We start from the raw sequence: 23,490 nt of genomic DNA on the forward strand, positions 1-23,490 counted from the left end.
GTGCCAGTTACATATCATGTCCCCAGTAGTGCCAGTTACATATCATGTCCCCAGTAGTGCCAGTTACATATCATGTCCCCAGTAGTGCCAGTTACATATCATGTCCCCAGTAGTGTAGATCCTGGGGCTGGTAACGTAGACCTCTGCTTGTAAAGCTGCCGTGCGCCATTGGTGCCGGCTCAGCTTCTGTTACAGGCAAATCGGTCTCTCCCCTTTTTATTATTATTTATCTAAGGGCTAAAATTGTGCACTTGTTATCCCCTTTGTCCCTTACATGGTTTAACTTGGTATTTTAAACACCATTGTATCTTTAGAATTTGCGGCATTTCTCCGTCTCAGTATTTGCCTTTGAAGTTTTTTCAAGCCCTCTTCAGGTGGTTTATATGCAAATTCTGCACATAACAATAGTGACAATAGTGTGTATCCTTCTATCTTATATATAATCAAACGTTTGTAGGATACATTAACTGCTTAAAGGACTCATAGTCACATACCGCTCTGCATTGAGTCAGTTGCGGCAGACACACGTGCATATAATTGATAATTAGCAATTGTTGTACCTGAACAATATTGTTTTTTCCACTTCAGTGCTTTATTGATTCATTGGGATCTTTTCTCAGTTAAAGTGTTCTTTAGTGGTGTATTCTGACTGCATGAGAGAGACATCATTGGTGACATATGTGCAGGACTGATTGGGTTTATTGCTGAGTGCATACATTGTTGCTAGATTGTGATATTACCATCAAAACCTGACTGTGCAACTAATGTTACTTCACCTTTTTTCGATACAATTGTGTTTATAAACACTGCTGGGAAAGTGGACTAAATTATACCCCTTTTACACCGCCGAAAAATCCGGGTCAGCGGCGGGTCAGACCCGGATCTTCGGCAGTGTAAATCCCTAACGCCGTGTCCCTTTACACGGGACTTCTACCCAGGTCCTGACCTGGGTAGAACACGGCTAGGACCTGGGTAGAGGGCGGTGTAAATGGGATCGCCGGGTCGGATGACCCGGCTCCCATTTACATGAATGGGGAACGTCCAACCTGCGGACCGCAGCATCCGCAGGTTGGACAGGTTGTCAGCCTGACACTGACAGCCGGCGCTGCTGTCTGCTATACCCTGCAGACAGCAGCGGCGGCGGGGGAGGGAGGTGAACGGATGCCTGTGTGCGGCATCCATTCACCTCCTGTGCGACGGCGGGGGGAGTGTGCGCGGGGACTGGGGGCAGCCCAGCAGCTTACTTTAGTGCTGGGCTGCCCCCAGCAGCGTTCCGGTCCGGCGGCGGCGGTGATTGGCGCTTGGAGATGACATCATCCTGTCATCTCCAAGCACGGGGGGGGGGGGTCTAAAAAAGCTGAGTGCGACTTTGGTGTAAAAGGGGTATTATAGTCCTATAAAAGCCAGCCGACCATGAGGGGAATTAATGCAGGTGTACAAGTGTAAATAGTGTGTATTGTATATACTTCATTTGGTTTTCGGATTTAATTTGCTGACTGATGATTACAATCCTTATCTCATTTAATTGAGAAAAAGTCTATAATGCCAATATGATAAAGGCATTGAGGAGATATGAAGGTCAGCCTCACCTAGATTTGGTGTACTTCATGTAGTGATACACACACGGGAGTTCATTGTACCAATCCTTTTTACCAGCCCCATTACAATTGTCTATAGATAATTTGCAACCAGAGGCAATTATATTGGTCTTCATTAAATATTACTATTGGAGTAAAAATTGGTAAAATAAATACACCCAAAAAATCCTTTATTGGATTTATTCATAAAAATTGCTTGAGCAGCATAAATTAACACATTCATTGTTTTGAAAAAATTTATTATTATATATTTTTGCACATTACGACTTCAAAATAAATTATTTCACTTGGCATATAAAAAATATTCATAAAAAAATAAAAAAAACTTTTTTTCGAGTAGCTGAGCAAATCTTAGATTGGGGAATAAGAGTGCACCCCACCCGAGTTTCTTTTTCTCTTTGTGTTTTCAATTAAACGTACCCATACTCGGGGGTGCACCACTGACCAACACTTTCCTTAAGGCCACAGCCTCGGGCATAGGCTGGTAGGTGATGCTAGATTAGAATTTTTATTCATTTTCAATTATAGTCAGTTGTTTCCCCAATTTTCTTATCTCTTTAATAATTATTTCCAATTCCTAGTGCAGGCTCCTCCCCACCCAACTCTTTCTTTTATGTCCCCAGTAGTGCCAGTTACATATCATGTCCTCAGCAGTGGCAGTTACAAATGTAACCAGTAGGTTTTTAGCAAAAAAAAAAAATTACATTCTGAAGACTATGGATAAGGGATAATTTGGACAAGAGATATTTAGATAAGGGATGCTCAACCTGTACCATGAAGCTAAAGATTCCGCCTAGTAAGCCTCTAATCAGGACCACTAGTCCCCCTGTGTGTAACCATGAACGCGCAGAACGCGAAGCCTCTGCATAAAGAACACGTCTGACAGCTGTGCGCTCAGCCCGCTTCCCTGGAGCACCATGACTCTGCAGAAACATCAAAGAACCATCGTTTTGATGAATGGTTTTTCCAATGCAAATGATCACGCAGATTATGTGTGTTACACAAATATGTGTCAGCTGTCTTCAGCTAAACATGTGCAGAGATCAGAGATGATGCAAATGAGCAATCAGAATAATTACTTAATTACTTTAAGCCTAGATACATTTTTATACTCCGTATTCAACAACAAGAATGCATCCCCCTAAAGAAACTGGAATCTCTGCAATTTATGGTCATGTACTAAACAGAACAACACTCGGATATGATGACGCCCACGTTGGACTGAGGTGCGGATTCCTGGCCAAATAAATATATACATACATACATGCAGTAAACATATATACATACATATACACACACATACAGTACATATATATTCATTTATTATTGAAGGGGCGATCATTTATAAGGCATGGTTTTGCCTCGTAAAGGATTGCCGGTTTAAAAAAAAACATAATCTACTTTCGGACTGAGACCCGCGCCTCCGGCCAACTCGCGCATCATAATATCTGCCTCAGGGTCTCTGAATCTTTATGTACAATGTAGCAGCCGCAGATTTTTGGTTTGGATCCGTATACACACTCAAGTGTACAAGTGTCATATCACATTAACCAGCACAGTCCCCTCCCACTGCGTGACATATTGAGGATCGATGCCTGAGGAAGCATTTGAACATCCTGTGTCCACATAAAACTCTACTCATTTAATTATTAGTCATGCTTGGAATCCGCGACACAGCCACACCTTTGAAAACCAGTGCCGGAACCACAACACCAATCAGAATGCAGACACCGGAATTCTGAATGTTAAGTATGGCGGGGTGGGTTACATTTGGGGTGTGGCAAGGATTTGGGTTTGGCTGCGGGAGGGTTCAGGTTAGTCTGCTAGAGGTGGCATTAGAGTTAGTGTGTCGTTTGGCTGCGGGAAGGGAGGTTTAAGGTGGCCATACATTTACAGATCGATTGTCAGATTGGGCTGGTTGGAACAAACACCTGGTAGTATCTGAATGGCAGTTTGGCAGTTTTCCTGCATTTCAAAGCAAATAGTCAACTGTCATTTGCTCTCATGCTTTACCAGGATTTTGTTCCAACCAGCCCAATCTGACAATCGATCTGTAGATGTATGGCTGGCTTTAGAGTTAGGCTATGGGAAGGGAGGGTTAGAGTAAGTTAGGCTACGGGAAGGGAGGGTTAGAGTAAGTTAGGCTGCGGGGAGGGTTAGAGTTAGGCTGTGGGGAGGGAAGGGTTAGTTAGGCTGCGGGAAGGAAGGGTTAGAGTTAGGCTGCGGGAAGGGAGGGTTAGAGTAAGGCTGCGGGAAGGGAGGGTTAGAGTTAGGCTGCGGGAAGGGAGGGTTAAAGTTAGGATGCGGGAAGGGAGGGTTAAAGTTAGGCTGCGGGAAGGGAGGGTTAAAGTTAGGCTGCGGGAAGGGAGGGTTAGAGTTAGGCTGCGGGAAGGGAGGGTTAGAGTTAGGCTGCGGGAAGGGAGGGTTAGAGTAAGGCTGCAGGGAAGGGATGGTTAGAGTTAGGCTGCGGGAAGGGAGGGTTAGAGTTAGGCTGCAGGAAGGGAGGGTTAGAGTTAGGCTGCGGGAAGGGAGGGTTAGAGTTAGGCTGCAGGAAGGGAGGGTTAGAGTTAGGCTGCAGGAAGGGAGGGTTAGAGTTAGGCTGCAGGAAGGGAGGGTTAGAGTTAGGCTGCGGAGAGGGGAGGGTTAGAGTTAGGCTGCGGAGAGGGGAGGGTTAGAGTTAGGCTGCGGGAAGGGATGGTTAGAGTTAGGCTGCAGGGAGGGGAGGGTTAGAGTTAGGCTGCGGGAAGGGATGGTTAGAGTTAGGCTGCAGGGAGGGGAGGGTTAGAGTTAGGCTGCGGGAAGGGAGGGTTAGAGTTAGGCTGCGGGAAGGGAGGGTTAGAGTTAGGCTGCGGGAAGGGAGGGTTAGAGTTAGGCTGCAGGGAGGGGAGGGTTAGAGTTTGGCTGCGGGAAAGGATGGTTAGAGTTAGGATGCGGGAAGGGAGGGTTAGAGTTAGGCTGCGGGAAGGGAGGGTTAGAGTTAGGCTGCGGGAAGGGAGGGTTAGAGTTAGGCTGCGGGAAGGGAGGGTTAGAGTTAGGCTGCAGGAAGGGAGGGTTAGAGTTAGGCTGCGGGAAGGGAGGGTTAGAGTTAGGCTGCAGGAAGGGAGGGTTAGAGTTAGGCTGCGGATAGGGGAGGCTTAGAGTTAGATTAGTTGCTTGTATTTGTCGGGATGATGGCAGTTGGGATGCTGCTGTACTACACATGAGCAATGTGGAAATCAGTTGTTTTAAAAAAAATCGTAGCACAACTAAAATGGCCAACATAAAAAGTTTTAAAAATAGACATAATACAGGCAAATAGCACAATAATAAAATATGAAATGAGTACATGGACAGTGTGTGGTTAGTTTCCATGCAGAGCAAAACAATGAATAACGGCAGACGTGTTTCTCCTACACTTGTCTGACCAGGATGCGATAAGGGTCGGCCCTCGTTCACACAGTAGTTCTGACCTGGGTCAGGGCTGGTTCCACTGCAGCCTTCTGTCATCACTTGTAGAGAACACCTTCTCCAAGCACCAGGAAATCAGTCTCTTCCCATGCTATAACAGTAGATGATCAGATTGCCAGGTCGTTCGACCAGTTTTTTTTTTTGTGTGTGTGTGGGGTGGGGGGGGGGGGGGGGGTGGGGGGGGGGGTGGCGACCCTTTCAGACTGAGGCGGAACCGGAAGTTTCACATGAAACCCTGCATTTCATTTCATTTAGAAATGTAAAAACGGGAACCCAGACATCCAGGGTGAGATTTAATAGGATGAGAGATTCAGAAAATTAGAGATTTTGTGAGAAATCTGGTTTTGCAGTGTAAATGATTTTTCACAAAATCTCTCACTTTCTGAATCTCTCATCCTATTAAATCTCACCCCCAGTAACACAATTGGTACTTGTGTATTATAGCGTACCATAAGGCATGCGATGCGGCGCGATATTGTACAATGTCATAAAATTTAAAAATTGTATGACATTGTGTATGGCATACAATGCCATACAATGCAAAATTGTATAAGCACCCTAATGGGTGCTTACAATGTGAAATGCACCCCCACGCCACCCTCCCACTATAAACGTGAACCCGGTACGCGTCCTCTGACCTTTTCATACCCCCACTATCCACGTCGCCGTGGAGTTGAGTATAGAAAGTGTGGCGAGCGCAGTGAGCCACCGAGTCCGAAGCGTGGCGAGCGCAGCGAGCCCTGCGAGGGGACGCCGATACCTTCACAGGTATCAGCGTCCCCTCGCGGGCTTCACAGGTATCTGCGTCCGTTTGCCACGCTTCGGGCTCGGTGGCTCGCTGCGCTCGCCACACTTTCTATTCTCAACTCCACGCCGACTTGGATAGTGGGGGTATGAAAAGGTCGGAGGACGCGTACCGCCGCCCCTCGCGGGCTCGCTGCGCTCGCCACGCTTCGGGTTCACGTTTATAGTGGGGGTTGGCGTGGGGGTGCGTTTAACATTGTAAGCACCCATTAGGGTGCTTAAAAGCACCCTTTAGGGTGCTTATACAATGTTTCATCGCATAGGGGGCCAAAATCGCGTTGCATCGCATGCCATCGGGTGCATGGCATGCGATGCGATAAAAACATTGCGCAATGTACATCGGGGGCGCCGCTATAATACACAAGTACCACACAATTCAGCCATTCGTCTTAGATTCAGAAGTGTAATGCCTATTCTGAGAAGGAACATTCATTTTCTCCAGGGGTGCAGCAGTGTCCCAGGCACAGAGGGTATTAAATTATTAACGGATGAAGGGTTTTGGGCTGCTAGTCGCTGAGCGAGTAGAATATAAATAGAGAAACGTGAAATAACCAGTTTCAGGGAATTCCTATATCCAGGCATCTCAGCCCCAGTGAGAGGACCCCACAACTGCTATATACAGGGAATTATGCAACTACAGCTGCCACAATATATCTATGATAAACAGGACCCCCGCCGCACTACTTACTGGAAGACCTCCGCCCCACACACGTGACTAGTCATGGCATGTTACAGGGAAACACACATGTGATATAGTCGCCAAAAAAAGACAAGGAATGGCAGTAAACACAGAATGATATATACATGGTTCTCTAGTATTTGGAGAGATGGCCTCACTTCTTGCACAATGCTGATAATGCCTTGTCATTACAAATAAGACTGACAGCTCGGAACGCATTCATCGGCCCTTATTCAGATCTGATCGCAGTACAAAATTGTACTCAAAATGGGCACAACAGAAGGGGCAGGTGTAACATGTACAGTAGAGCGAGTTAGATTTGTGTGTTTTATTTTGTTTCTGTGCAGGGTAAATACTGGCTGCCTATTTTTTTTACACTGCAATTTAGATTTAGTTGCAGTTTCAACACACCCCACCCAAATTGAACTCTCTCTGCACATGTTACATCTGCCCCACCTGCAGTACAGCATGGTTATGCCCAATTTGAGAACAAATTTGTACTGCGATCAGATCTGAATAAGGGTCAATGAATCATTTAAAGGGCATTTAATCCATCCACATAGGCAAACGCAAGGGGGAGTCATTGCAAGCCACACTGCTAAAAAGACCAGTTATATTGCTGCAGGACTTTTTGGGCTAGTAGGGGCCAGCATTAGGCACATGCTTGCTTTACGCCAGGTGCCAATTTAGAACGCTGTGCATGATAATGGGCACACTGCTAACTTCTATTGCTTTGGTACAAGCTACTAACAAAATGGCTGACTAATTAAAGGGGCCATTACCCTCTGTACAAACGGCTATTATTCTCCACTGCACTGTTTGCTTACTGCTGGGACGCCAGCAAATCAGTACACCTAATCCGGATGTTGTTCTCAACAATTTATCATTGTATTACATTTTGTCCTGGCTTTTTCTTTTTTTTTTAATGTTCATTCATTTTAATATTTTTGTTTTTATTGCGATAAAGTTTGTTTACCAATTAGTGTCCAGTGTCTTGTGATCAGTGTCTCCACCCTCCACTCTTTACACATACCCAGCTGCACATGGTATACACAATTCCCCCCCAATTGCAGTATATTGCTGCAGATAATGCTCAATTGTCTTTTCAATATATAGGGTGTTGCCCACAATATGAGTCTGCATTACCCATGATGCTGTAGTCTACAGACTAGGGAGGGGCATAGAAAACTGCTTGTTCCATAGCCAATGCACAAGCGCCACCTCAATTGGTCAGATCATTGTAAATGACAAGGAAAACCGTAGCATTGGTGGGAGCACCAACATCAGTAACAGTGAAACCTTCACAATAATATTATACGTAACATAAGACCCTTTAGAATGAAGCAGACCTGGGGTCATGTTCTTACCTAGCTGCTGGAAGAGGAGGGCCACGCTGGTCCCTGTCACAGGCAGACTGTCGCACAGAGGAGTCTGGATCAGCTGCCGGTCCCCAGCCCCCAAGGAGAAGAGTTTCTGCAGAGAGATAGTTACAGTGTCATATGTAACATGTATGGTAAGAACGTGTCATAGAGTACACTTGGATGGGTTGGAGAAGTAACTGAGTGGCAGGGATACTGGCCTGTGTGTCAGTGTATACAGCCAATCCTTAGGTTACTATCAATTCAGTGAGTCTTCTGCCTAACCTTTAGAACAGCGGTTCTCAAACTGTGGGTCCCGACCACCTCAGCATGGAGTCACGGCTCTATGTTGCTGATCATCAGGCTAATGTGTCAGGGGAGGGGGGACAGGGTATAACTCATTAAGTAAACACCCACTGCTTACCTCTTCCATCCCCCTGTCACCCTTTTCCATCCCCCCCCCCCCCCCCCCCATTACCCACTGCCTCCCGGTCACAAGAGCTGTCACTTCACTGACCACACATGTGGCGGCCATTCAGTAGTAACTTGCTGGGATCCAGTAATAATATTTATTGTCTGATGGGGTCCCAGAGCAAAATAGTTTGTGCACCCTTGCTTTAGAACATGGCATCTGTTCTGCCTGATCATCAGGGCTTAAAGTGGTCCTGGAGAGGTGGTGGAACTCCATGCCTTGTGTCCAGAAGCTTCGCCTCCTGAGTCCCTCCAGCCCCATCTCACCCTGTCTTCAGCATGCACAGAGCCTGCTCCTCTTCGTGTCTCTTCTTCACTTCAGCGGAGGTGACAACATGACATAACATATGCCGTCTTAGAAGAAGCCGCTGGGACTTTACAGAATTATTGTTCAGGGCTGTGGTAGAGGTGGAACTCCATGCCCCCTACCATTAGAGGTGGTGGAACTCAGTTCCTACCCGTTGCCCCTCACTTTAACCCCTGCTGATCATCAAAGATGGATAAACATTAGGCACGGCCCAGAGGTGGACATGCGCCAGGCTCAGCAGTAAACTGGACCCGCGCCAGGCTCAGCCGTAAGCTGGAAACACAACAGGCTCAGCCGTAAGCTGAATACGTACACGTCCCAGCCATAAGCTGATCACGCATTAGACTACATCTCATACAACGAACCAGCTAGCCAATCAACAAATGAAGTCATTAATAAGTAGTCGCCTTTAGCAGGTATAACCGCAGAACAGACGTGTGGCATTTTTCCTACAATGGAAATCGCATCTTATATTTCCCAATTGCAAGTGAGGGGCTGCTCTGCATTCACCCTTTTGTCCAGCTCATCCCAAAACAGTTTGATGGGTTATAGGACTTGGAACCGTGCTGGCCACGCTATCATTGCTTTGCATCCTTTAGCAGGTTTCCAATGGATCCAAATTGCGTACATTTCAATAAAAACTAATGTAAGTGCATGTGTCGCTCTGGAGAACAGCAGGATAGGTACATGGCTATGGATGATGACTGCTGGGAATAACTGTTTATCACATTCATGCTTAATCCCCAGATTAGCCGTACTATATAATTCCGCCAGAGACCGGGCCAAGGCCAAATGAAAGGATAGGAGGAAAAATAAATTATAGAGAAAAACAAACATTAAAACCTAGAAGTGCAAGCGGGGAACAAAGGCTAACTCTAGAGAAAACAGATTTGACCGATTGACTTAATATATGTTTTGTGTAACTAAAGCAATGTATAATATATATAGTGAACTACGGAGGTCACGGTCTCCAAGATTAAACACTGTTGTTTTAGGAAGTACAGAAAGACACAACCGATAAAGATTTTAATTATTTTTTTTAAATAACCCCTAAAGTGAATTACCTGCATCTTGGGAGAATCAGAAGTGAATCTGTGGAATGTCGGGAAGCAGATGTTTTTGGGAGCATATAAAAGGCACAAATGATCACATTTAATACAACGGGCAAGCTCAGCACAGTTTAAAGCGATACATTAAGGTGAATACACATATATATATATATACACATACACACACTGCGTTGGATGCCGACACTCTGCTCCTCATGACAGAATGGTCGCCCGGTGCCCTCGGTGAGGACACAGCTTCCGCTGGGCCCCAATTGATATAGAGACAGTGGGCCACGGCACTCGGGACTTAGTAATAAAAGGACAAGTAGCCACTCAAAATGACGTTTCAGCCTTTTTATTAGGCTTTTCTCAAAAAAACAGCTTACATGAGAGAAAAATTGAATGCCCACCTCTATAAGTAGTGCAGGACCATTCGTTTGTGCCGGGACAGCCGTCACTTCCGGACGCTGCATTGGTGACGTCAGAATTTTGCAAGACCGTTGCCCTACCAACGGATCAACAGAGTGTTAATAAAGTTGTGGTTTAGAGACAAAAGATAAAAAAATGCTGCTGCTGCATTACGCTAAAGCAGTGTATAGGCTTCTAAGCCAGAGTGTAACCGCTATCACAACAAAACAAATGGTGCTGCAGAACAAACAAACAAACTGTGATGAAAACTTCTAAACGCGGTCATAAAAAGAACAAGAAAAAGACTGAGTTGCTAATTCGTGATGTATATTAGCTATATACTATTGTAATATACACATAAATCTATAAACATAGAAAAAAAATAAAAAATGTTTTATCCATTCCTGCCTGTAAGCTACAGGCCGCTCAAAGCTACATTGTTACATTGTGATGAACAAAAATTAATTGTGTTAATGTATCTATACTGATTCTTGAGCTCGCTGTGTAAACTGATGCTACACTTTTACTTAATTAGTGGAGGAGAATGTCGCATGGCACAAACTATCGATTCTCAACTTTAGTGCATCTAGTGCCACTCCATTTGCTCCATGCTTCATGCACATTATGACTAGGATCACTGGCTCGTATCGATTTAAATTGGTGTTTATGAACTAAAACATTGGACTAGGTCTTGGATTTTCACGTTTAATGGGACCTCCTGCTAATTGAACATGTTGTGGGATTTAACTATAAAAAACACTGGAGACCCAGTTGTTCGTTAAGTCCTTTAGGGGCTAGTGTCTCCATCTTGAAGATCCACCTAGCTTCAAGCTGGAGCAATTTTTTGTCCCTATTCCCTCCCCTTGACAAAGGTGGGACATGATCTATGATCATGTATTTAACTGCTGAGAGTGAATGTCGAGCTTGGGCGTAGTGGCGTGCAAGGGGTTGCTCACTGGTGCCCTTACTGATGGCTGCTCGTATTGCAGAGCGATGTTGTGCCATCCGCTCTTTGAACTGTCTCTTGGTCTTTCCTATATAGGCCAATGAGCACGGGCAAAAGATGATGTAGACTACGTATTTAGAGGTACAGGACAGGTAATGCTGAATTGGAATTTTTTTACCAGAGTAAGTGTGTGAGACATACGTCCCTGACTGCATATAACTGCAGGTGGTGCAGTTGGGGCAGTGAAAGCAGCCCTTCCTTGTTTTACCTAGGAATGAGGTCCCAGTTTTTCTACCCATGTTGGTAATGTCAGTTTTTACTAACTGGTCTCTAAGATTTTTGCCCCTTCTATATGCTGGCATAAGAGACATTCCTCTCAAGTTTAATTCTGTGTCTGTCTGTATGACTGGCCATAATTTCTTGACCCTCTGAGTCCTTTTGTGGGATTCATTAGTGAACAGATTGACCCAGATTAGTTTGTCTGTTTTTTTCTTTAGAGCTTTTCTCTGTACTCAATAATTCTGCTCTTGATTTGGCTAAAGCCTTAGTGCGTTGTTGTAAAAGATTGTGCTGCTCATATCCCCTTTCGAGAAATTTTTCGAGCATGATGTCTAGTTCTTTCTGGGCTTCAACCGGGTCACTCACTATGCGTAAGACGCGTAGGAATTGGCTGTAAGGTAATGAGTTTTTGCTGTGAGACGGGTGTGCACTGGAGGCCAACACGAAATTGTTAAGGTCGGTTGGCTTCCTAAATAAGCTGTCAGAGGTGTCTTTAGTTATTTTCACATCTAGAAAGTTTACTGTATGCTGGTCAATTGTATATGTGAAATTCACCGGGCCTTCTGATGCGTTGTGTGTGTCAATCAGTCGTTTAAAGGCTACCCAAAACAACAAAATATCGTCGATATATCGGAAATATTGTAAGATATTCCACGATATATCGATGTTGCTAAAAAACAAATCTCTCCCCACCTCAAATCATTTAACAGTGGACTTTCCCGTTAAACCCATCTTATACACTATACCAAAAGTCCACAAGCATGCAACCAGGCCTCCAGGTAGACCGATTATTTCGGCAAGGGGATCTCTCTTCCAGCCAATATCGGTCTACCTGGATGGATTCCTACAACCCATTATACAGGCCATGCCAACATTCTTGAAGGACACAACATCATTGCTTATTGCTTTGTCCGAGCTAGGACATCTTCCATCTGACTGCCTGCTCATCACCATTGATGTATGTAATTTATATACCTGCATCCCGCATCAAGCAGGTCTAGCGGCTGTCAGGAGATTACTGATTAAAAATGTTAAATATGCCGGCCCTGATCTAGAGTTCTTTATGGAACTGCTTGAGATGGTATTAAGTAAGAACTACTTTTATTGTGACGGGGCTCACTTTTTGCAGATAAAGGGCGTGGCGATGGGGTCCAGTGTGGCCCCTTCGCTAGCCAATGCATTTATGTTTGAGGTGGAGAGAGATTTGTTTTTTAGCAACATCGATATATCGCGGAATATCTTACAATATTTCCGATATATCGACGATATTTTGATGTTTTGGGTAGGCCCAGAGGTAGCCTTTAAACGACTGATTGACACACACAACGCATCAGAAGGCCCGGTGAAATTCACATATACAACTGACCAGCATACAGTAAACTTTCTAGAGGTGAAAATAACTAAAGACACCTCTGACATTAAAACCAGCTTATTTAGGAAGTCAACCGACCGTAACAATTTCGTGTTGGCCTCCAGTGCACACCAGTCTCACAGCAAAAACTCATTACATTACAGCCAATTCCTACGCGTCTTACACATAGTGAGTGACCCGGTTGAAGCCCAGAAAGAACTAGACATCATGCTCGAAGAATTATTCGAAAGGGGATATGAGCAGCACAATCTTTTACAACAACGCACTAAGGCTTTAGCCAAATCAAGAGCAGAATTATTGAGTACAGAGAAAAGCTCTAAAGAAAAAACAGACAAACTAATCTGGGTCAATCTGTTCACTAATGAATCCCACAAAAGGACTCAGAGGGTCAAGAAATTATGGCCAGTCATACAGACAGACACAGAATTAAACTTGAGAGGAATGTCTCTTATGCCAGCATATAGAAGGGGCAAAAATCTTAGAGACCAGTTAGTAAAAATTGACATTACCAACATGGGTAGAAAAACTGGGACCTCATTCCTAGGTAAAACAAGGAAGGGCTGCTTTCGCTGCCCCAACTGCACCACCTGCAGTTATATGCAGTCAGGGACGTATGTCTCACACACTTACTCTGGTAAAAAATGTCCAATTCAGCATTACCTGTCCTGTACCTCTAAATACGTAGTCTACATCATCTTTTGCCCGTGCTCATTGGCCTATATAGGAAAGACCAAGAGACAGTTCAAAGAGCGGATGGCACAACATCGCTCTGCAATACGAGCAGCCATCAGTAAGGGCACCAGTGAGCAACTCCTTGCACGCCACTACGCCCAAGCTCGACATTCACTCTCAGCAGTTAAATACATGATCATAGATCATGTCCCACCTTTATCAAGGGGAGGGAATAGGGACAAAAAATTGCTCCAGCTTGAAGCTAGGTGGATCTTCAAGATGGAGACACTAGCCCCTAAAGACTTAACGAACAACTGGGTCTCCAGTGTTTTTTTATAGTTAAATCCCACAACATGTTCAATTAGCAGGAGGTCCCGTTAAACGTGAAAATCCAAGACCTAGTCCAATGTTTTAGTTCAAAACACCACCTTAACTAAATCGATACGAGCCAGTGATCCTAGTCATAATGTGCATGAAGCATGGAGCAAATGGAGTGGCACTAGATGCACTAAAGTTGAGAATCGATAGTTTGTGCCATGCGACATTCTCCTCCACTAATTACTGTAAGTAAAAGTGTAGCATCAGTTTACACAGCGAGCTCAAGAATCAGTATAGATACATTAACACAATTCATTTTTGTTCATCACAATGTAACAATGTAGCTTTGAGCGGCCTGTAGCTTACAGGCAGGAATGGATAAAACATTTTTTATTTTTTTTCTATGTTTATAGATTTATGTGTATATTACAATAGTATATAGCTAATATACATCACGAATTAGCAACTCAGTCTTTTTCTTGTTCTTTTTATGACCGCGTTTAGAAGTTTTCATCACAGTTTGTTTGTTTGTTCTGCAGCACCATTTGTTTTGTTGTGATAGCGGTCACACTCTGGCTTAGAAGCCTATACACTGCTTTAGCGTAATGCAGCAGCATTTTTTTATCTTTTGTCTCTAAACCACAACTTTATTAACACTCTGTTGATCCGTTGGTAGGGCAACGGTCTTGCAAAATTCTGACGTCACCAATGCACGCCCCCCAGCGTCCGGAAGTGACGGCTGTCCCGGCACAAACAAATGGTCCTGCACTACTTATAGAGGTGAGCATTCAATTTTTCTCTCATGTAAGCTGTTTTTTTGAGAAAAGCCTAATAAAAAGGCTGAAACGTCATTTTGAGTGGCTACTTGATCCTTGGCGTGTGTCGACCTCTTCACCATATCAATCACATGGTGTCAACTTATTGACCGTCGACCAAGACACAGACGCTGTTTTATATACAGTCGATCAGGATTCCACTTGGATACCCTTCTGTGCCAGGACAGCTTCTCCATCAGAGCCCAGGGCCCCCAAGTTGTTTTCAACTCTGTATATTTGCGTTTTTATATAATTGTGTTAAATAAACTGTCGTTTCTGCTTTGCGATCAATGATATTACATGTGGTTATAAACCTTCATTTTTTTCTAGTTGACAAACATATTTAATTAAGCAGCTTTACAGGGCTGGCCGTCCGTCGTTTGATCACACGAAACATCTGCAGAATGCGTATTTTTTAGCAGGTCACATCTTCTTGCTGAAGCTAAGACGTCAGGCAATCCCAGCATTATTCTTTCCGAAGTGTAATTTGCATTCCTTCCAAAATCAAGATGCTTTCAGTATGTACAGCCCCCGGCTTTGCAGCGCATAAGTCCTTTTTCTTACAATGAAGTTTGCGGTAGTTTGTTTTTGTTTGTGTGTTTTTCTTGCCTAAAAATACATTGTTATTAAGCACCCACAGACGCATCCCTATGCAAGTTCGTCAAAATTGAGACTGACTGTTCAATTCTCCTACCCAATCTTCTTCCAGTACATTTCTGCCGTTTATCTGACGACCAATCAGAGATCCGCGTACTGTGCTCAGGATCAAACTTTCTTTTTATAAGTGTTTTGTATGGAAAAGTCACCAGTCACCCGCTTGTATGTGGCCGGCCTCTTTCCAGATGACTAAATGACTTCTTCATCGGTCTCACAATTGGTTCCAGTTTATAAGGCGACTACAGGTTGGGTATCCCTTATCGGTATATCCAGGGGCGGATCCAGGATAAAATGAAAGGGGGGGCACCATGATAAAAAAGGGTTTGGGTGGGGGAGGGGCGGTGTTAGTGGTGCCAGTGTACATGCTAAGAGAGCGGCAGGAGAGGGTGGGAATGGAATTAAAAATAGGCCCTGGCATTTAAAGCACGCAGGCCCACCATGGCGACAAAAGTGAAGGATGTAGTTGTGCGCGCGCCAAAGGCGCGCTCCGGAAAAGGGTGTGTGGCCACTCAACAGGGGGCGTGTCAACACCATATACAACTTCTACACATTATGCAACAAAATACTAGACCCCATTATACTTGCCCCTTACACATGATGCCAAATGGAATGAGCCAAAATTGACATAATGCCACATGGATTGAGCCAAAATTCAAATAATGCCATATGGATTGTGTCAAAATTCACATAATGCCACATGAATTGAGCCAAAATTTACATAATAACACACACGGATTGAGCCAAAATTCACATAATGCCACATGGATTGAGCCAAAATTCACATAATGCCACACGGATTGGGAAAAAATTCGGTACTTGTGTATTTTGGCGGCGCCCACGATGAGGATCGCGTCCATCGTGTGTGAAAAATCGGGTCCATCGCGTCCATCGCGTTGCGTCGTGTGCATTAACATGGCACACGACGCGATGGACGCGATTTCTCCATAGGCTTCAATGTTAAAATATTTAAACATTGAAATCGTGCCGGTCGCGTCGGTCTTGTGCCATTATAATGGCACAAGATAAGATGGACTTGATAAAGTCCATTTTACATGGAATAAAATGGGAAATGGGCCAATATGGCCCATTTCTCATTGTATATGTCCCCGTCATGTCCAAATATAACTGCCCCCCCATTGTAAGCGGCACCCCAGTATTGACGTCAACCCGAAGCGTGGCGAGCGCAGCGAGCCCGCGAGGTGCGGCGGTGCGCGTCCTCCGACCTTTTCATACCCCTACTATCCACGTCGGCGTGGAGTTGAGAATAGAATAGTGTGGCGAGCACAGCGAGCCACCGAGCCCGAAGCGTGGCGAGCGCAGCGAGCCCCGCGAGGGGATGCGGACACCTGTGAAGCCCGCGTGGGGAGGCGGATACCTGTGAAGGTATCCGCGTCCCCTCGCCACGCTTCGGGCTCGGTGGCTCGCTGCGCTCGCCACACTATTCTATTCTCAACTCCACGCCGACGTGGATAGTAGGGGTATGAAAAGGTCGTAGGACGCGTACCGCTACGCTCGCCACGCTTCGGGTTGGCGTCAATACTGGGGTGCCGCTGACAATGGGGGGCATTTATATTTGGACATGACGGGGCCATATACAATGAGAAATGGGCCATATTGGCCCATTTCCCATTGTTTTCTATGTTAGATGGACTTTATCAACTACATTTGATCTTGTGCCATTATAATGGCACAAGTCCGACGCGACCGACAGTATTTCAATGTTAAAAATATTTTAACATTGAAGCCTATGGAGAAATCGCGTCGGTCGCGTCATGTACCTTAACTTTAAGGCACACAACGCGACGCGATGGACCCGATTTCTCCATCGGGTTCAATGTTAAAAATATTTTAACATTGAAGCCTATGGAGAAATCGCGTCCATCGCGTCGTGTGCCTTAAAGTTAAGGCACACGATGCCCGCGACGGGCGCCGCCAAAATACACAAGTACCAAAAATTCACATAATGCCACATGGATTGAGCCAGAATTCACATAATGCCACACGGAACGAGCCAGAATTCACATAATGCCACACGGAACGAGCCAGAATTCACATAATGTCACACAGATTAAGCCAAAATTCACAATACACTTCATAAACAGGGACATTGTCCACCAAAGGCTCGCATTAAACATTTACACCATAATGTCCATTACACGTTAAGTTACACGCCATTATGTCCATTATGCCAAACACCATAATGCCTATTAAAAATGATGCTACATAAGTGCTGCTTCTCTACATGCTCATTGCCAGAGGTTCCATGCTCGTTGCCATGTGGGATTACATGCTCATTGCCAAGGGGGAATACATGCTCGTGGTAAATGGGGGACAGCCGCCGCCAGGCAGAAGTGATAGCCACTGACAGTGGCACAGCCTGGCTGTATTCAGAGCACTGCAGGTGCCGGCTATTTGAAATAATACCCCTTTCACACCAGAAAATGCATTCCCAGGTTGGCCCCTTTTACACCAGCCTAGTCCCTGCATTTTCTAGTGTGAGGGGGAGAGAAGACCACCCCTCCCACCTTTAACCAGTTATCTCATTTAACCGTCTATATCTTCGGAACCAACTGACCTATTTACATGAGACAAGTATTATATTGAAGAACTTTTGATCGGGCTTTGAATGATTTTGGTCTAGTGAAACTGGAACGTTTGGTTCCAGAGTAATCTGCCCTCAAAGAACATGAACAGCTATGAAATTACATTTTTTTTTTAAATAAAATAAAAAAAAATTATACGGTTTATACGCATTATCTCTGGAACCGATTGACCGATTTGGACCAGCCTGATATCATATTGAAGACCCAGCGATTTGGAATTGAATGAAATCAACCACAAGCTTCTGTGATGCCAGGGCGGGAACTGGCAGCCATCGGAACCGGGTGGGGGTCGGAATTGACGGGTCCCATATTATCCTATGGGGAAAAAACGTTACAGGTTTGCCAGGCGATATCTCCGGTTCCCGGGGGGCTAGAGACACGGGGCTGGGCTCGTTGGAAAGCCCTGGTCCTCAGCTACAAAATAAATGACAGGGGGCACGTGCCCGGGTGCCCCCCCCCCTGAATCCGCCACTGGGTATATCCCAAAAATCATACTGTAGGTTTGTTATAATATTTAGTGGTTTTTTTTTTTTTATTCCCCCGCAATTTTCTTATACTTACCTCATCCCCCGATATCCACGGCAGCCATCAGATTCCTCTTCAGTGGCATTCCTGGTCCCAAAGATGCATTGCGCGGGTGCACAGGTGACGTCTCCGGCGCACCCGCGCTATGCATCCTTGGGACCAGCGATGCCACTGAAGAGGAACCTGATGGCCGCCGTGGACACCAGGGGACACCGCGGACATCATGGGACCGCCAGGGGACCAGGGGAGTATGTGTAAAAAAAAATAATCCCTTATCTGGAATAATCCCTTATCCAAATTGCTTGTGGTCCCGAGCATTTTGAATAAGGTATAATCAACCTATACTATTATTATTATTATTATTATTATTATTATTATTATTATTATTAAATGCAATTCGTTGATACACAGAAAAGGTTGACATGGTGTAGGTCGTAACCTTGGCAAAAGAGTGACACAAGAATAAGATCAACGTGTCAATTGTTGACACAGAAAAAGGTTGCCACAAGTTTTTCATGATTTTTTTTTTATCCTGCTGGCTCAGTTCCCTCACACCTAACCTTTCTACTTAACTTCATGGACAAACCTAGAATTAAAGTAAACTAATGCATTCACTACATAACTTGATCGGAATATTTCTTTCAGCTGGTAGAGTCCCCACGTACCTGAGAGCCGCCAGCAGAGGGAATGATGCATGTCAGCAGGTTTGTAACTAGAGTCTCCAGTGACACATTCAGACTGTCCACATAAACCGTGTAGATCATCCCGAGGCAGGCCTGGTAAGAGGAAAGACAATATTGATGCGTTGCTTTAATAGGGCCCTCAGTGTGAAGTATATGGGCGCTGCGTATATGTGCAGAGGGATTCGGCATGAAAAGCCGGCGGTCGGGATCCCGGCGTTCAAAATCCCGACGCCGAAATCCCGACAAGGGGGGGGGGGGCGTGGATCGCCCCCCCTTGTGGGCTCGCTGCGCTCACCACGCAGCGGGCCCGGTGCCTCGCTACGCTCGGCACACTAATTTATTCTCCCTCCGAGGGTGTCGTGGACACCCACGGGGGGAGAAAGTGTCGGGATTTCGGCGTTCGGGATTCCGGCGTCGAGATTTTGAACGCTGGAATCCCGACCGCCGGGATTTAAACTGCATCCCGTGTAGAGAAACACCCCCTAACAATACATGATCCCTGTAACTTATTATGGTGGATCGGAATTGAGATGTATGGCCCAAAATGGGCTCTGTACTCAAAACAGGTATGAACTCCATCCTACTGGGGTGCTCACCCCCAACCATAGTAGGTGGGTCCATATTTTTGTCACAAATGATGCCAAGAATCTCAATTTTACTCCATGTTAAACTGCAGAGTTGATCGCTTAGAGTGTGCACCTGCATTTCCCCTTATTTATGTGTTCAAAGTCTGAAATAAAGATTCTATACATACCCGGAATATCTCTGGATAATCTAGTCTGGACACCAGCACCAAACTCTTAGGAGCAAAAACTTCAGCAGGTTGAATTAAACCGGAAATATCGTCATCGCCATCACTGTGATTTTGCCTGGTTCCCTGTAATAAGGAATACACGGTTATCATGATGAGAATCACTGTGGTTTATACAGTAAGATGTGGTTACAAATTAGTTTGCATCATCACTTATCTTGCTTGGTTCCTTGTAACAAGCAAGGACTACACTGTTATCACACGGTGTTGCTATGATGTGATTACAACAGTGATGTCACTGGTTCCTAGTGAGTGTATAGGCTCCATTCTCAGTGATGTCAGTAGTTCTTAATGCTTGGATAGGCTGCATTCTCAGTGACGTCACTGGTTCCTAATGCCTGGATAGGCTTAATTCCCAGTGATGTCACTGGTTCCTAGTGAGTGTATAGGCTGCATTCTCAGTGATATCACTAGTTCCTAATGGCTGGATAGGCTTCATTTCCAGTAATGTCACATGTTCCTAGTGACTGGATAGGCTGCATCCTCAGTGATTTTACTAATCCCTAGTGACTGAATAGGCCGCATCCTAAGTGATGTCACTGCTTCCTAGCGACTAGATAGGCTGCATCCTAAGTGATGTCACTGGTTCTTAGTGACTGGATAGGCTGCATCCTAAGTGAGGTCCCTTAACCTATAGTTATCATGAATGCTAAATCAGCACTTTAAATTCTACTGCAGTAATTGTTTCTAACATACTGAGCAGCGACTGGACGACACAGTGAAAGGAGCAGCAGAAAGGGCAGTTACCAAACACATAACATTACTGCAGAAATGCTAACGATATTAAGTACCGCCTGCAGTTTGAGCCAAATGTAGGGCAGCACGGATGGTGTAATGGTTATAGTATTATTACTGCCTCACAGCACTGAGGTCATGGGTTCTATTCCCACCATGTGTTATATATACGGGGCAGTACGGACGGTGTAATGGTTAGCATTACTGCCTCACAGCACTGAGGTCATGGGTTCTATTCCCACCATGTGATATATATACGGGGCAGTACGGATGGTGTAATGGTTAGCATTACTGCCTCACAGCGCTGAGGTCATGGGTTCTATCCCCACCATGTGTTATATATACGGGGCAGTACGGATGGTGTAATGGTTAGCATTACTGCCTCACAGCACTGAGGTCATGGGTTCTATCCCCACCATGTGTTATATGTACGGGGCAGTACGGATGGTGTAATGGTTAGCATTACTGCCTCACAGCACTGAGGTCATGGGTTCTATTCCCACCATGTGTTGTATATACGGGGCAGTACGGATGGTGTAATGGTTAGCATTACTGCCTCACAGCGCTGAGGTCATGGGTTCTATTCCCACCATGTGTTATATATACGGGGCAGTATGGACGGTGTAATGGTTAGCATTACTGCATCACAGCACAGAGGTCTATCCCCACCATGGCTCTAACTGTGCGGAGTTTGTATATTCTCCCCATACTTGCGTGGGTTTCCTCCGGGTGCTCCAGTTTCCTCCCACAATCCAAATATATACAGGTAGGTTAATTGGCTCCCAACAAACTAACCCTAGAATGTCTGTGTGCGTGTACATGTGTTAGGGAATATAGATTGTAAGCTCCACTGGGCAGGGACTGATGTGAATGTTCAAATATTCTCTGTAAAGTGCAGCGGAATATGTGTGCGCTATATAAGAAACTGTTAATAAATATATAGATGTCCTTCTACAAAGAGTTATGGCTATATAAAGGCTTGGAATGAGAGTAGAGATCTATTGTGCCTGTCCAGAGCAGAACTAAATGGCTCCTCTTGCAGGATTCGGTCTGGTAACTGCCCTCTTCTGACGGGAGTCATTTTGATCCAAGGCCGCAAGCCCCCCCACCCTGTCAGTGTAATATATGTATAGACGTTCTGCAACATACAATTCATCAAAAGTAGAAAGGAAATGTTACAGTCACAGTGATCTATCCCACTTACAACAGTGATCCCCCGTTCAGCACGGCAATGTCACATGGGAAAACAATGAAACCTTCACTGTGTAATAGGACTGTCTGGCAATTGTCTGACCTGGTGACAAGTGAGCAGACATTAGCATTTTTCCCACAAAATACACTGAAAAATATAAATCGCATAGATTTTGGGTTCTAATAGCACAAACCAGATAGTCTACCAAGAATGCCGACAACGCCACCGCTATATATCGCTGTGCTCATACACTTATTGGTATGCACACCCAAAATCTCATTCTGCTTCCTATTAAAGGGAGTCTCCAACTGACTATTATACACTCCAACAACCATGGCAACCAATCAGCTTAAAAGTAACTTTTATCAAGTGCATTCTATAAAATAATAGGTAGTGATTTATTGGTTGCCATGGCCAACTTCAGCACTGGCTCGCTTCTCCCCTCTTATCACGGCTTCATACATTCCCCCAGTCACATGGTTCTTGTTGGCCCTTGGCAGAGCAAGGTACTGGGGCCTGTACACACCCATTCCTGTGAATAGAAGATGACCCCTCCTCTAGTCCCGCGCAAACACTCCACATGCTTCCATACAGTGTATTGATGTCAGCACTGTGATTGGTGGACAGCTCCAGTCATCTACCAATCAGAATGATGACAGCTGTTCACTGTCTGGCTGCAGGCAGGGAGGCCGGGAGACCATGCTGCCTGCCTGTTATTCACAATCAGAGTGGTTGACCAGCATATAAGATATATGGGGGGGGGCGCGCATTCTCTTTATGTTATTGGGGACCCTGCTCCTCCTAATATCCTGCTGCAACAATTCCCCTCCTTGCATCTCATTACTGCACATCACTCATCTCCTGATATACTCTGTGCTGCTGGGGTACCCCGCTCCTCCCACTATATAGCTGAAACTGTGACTCTCCATTCCTTCTCATATCACTAATCTCCTGATATACTCTGGGCCGCTGGGCATCCAGCTAGATCTATTCTATAACCAGGATACTGACACATCACTCATCTGATGATATACTCTGTGCTGCTGTAGAACCTGCTCCTCCCACCGTGAAACACTTAGTTTATGACTTCCTGTTGTCTCCATTCCTTTCCTCAAATCCTGTGACTGCCTGTCACATTCAGCCCTGTCCTGTCCACATTATTGATCTATTGATATACTCTGTGCAGCAGTGACCCTGCTCCTCCCACTTTCAGTCTGTGGCTTTTTACTGGCTCTACTACCTCCCCCTCCCCCTCCTCACATCATATAAAGTGGAAAGATCACCACCTAGCATACAGGTGTGCCTGGGTACAGCTTACTGCAGTGGGATCACGATACATCCACATCGCAGCCAGCTCCCACTGAACTTAATAGGAAGCAGGTGCATAAGCTCCCATTGCGGCAAATGGCACAGCAAGAGCAGGCATACACAGCGCACCTTTGTGCCACTTGTACACGCATCACAGCAACAACATTAGGATTCGGTATGAAATCCCGACGGTCAAAATACCGACAAGGACAAAATCCCGACATTTAAAATCCCGACATTTAAAATCCCGACAGGGTCAAAATCCCGACAGGGTCAAAATCCCGACATGGACAAAATCCCGACAGGGTCAAAATCCTGACATATAGAATGTACAGGTGAAACAGTGTACATGACTTTCGGTCGACAGGTGCGAGGTCGACATGGGTTTTTTCACTGTTTTTTTTTACCCGAATGTCGACACAGTCGACATGGACACTGCTGGAAGTGAACTGC

At 45.2% G+C, this 23,490-nt stretch overlaps 1 protein-coding gene across 4 annotated transcripts in view; it reads right to left on the reverse strand.

Annotated features, from left to right (window-relative positions):
• SBF2 (SET binding factor 2) overlaps positions 1-23,490 on the reverse strand; it is a 323,119-nt gene that overhangs the window by 168,736 nt on the left and 130,893 nt on the right. For all 4 annotated transcript variants that reach the window (XM_083164721.1, XM_083164720.1, XM_083164719.1 and 1 more), the window contains exons 4-6: positions 19,746-19,868; positions 18,974-19,084; positions 7,896-8,001 (exon numbers count right to left, since the gene is read on the reverse strand). In XM_083164721.1, coding sequence (XP_083020847.1) covers positions 7,896-8,001; positions 18,974-19,084; positions 19,746-19,868 — 340 coding nt within the window. The remainder of the gene's footprint in view (positions 1-7,895; positions 8,002-18,973; positions 19,085-19,745; positions 19,869-23,490) is intronic.

The sequence above is a fragment of the Crinia signifera genome, chromosome 11, assembly GCF_055691185.1.
Source record: "Crinia signifera chromosome 11, ASM5569118v1, whole genome shotgun sequence".
Lineage (NCBI taxonomy): Eukaryota > Metazoa > Chordata > Amphibia > Anura > Myobatrachidae > Crinia > Crinia signifera.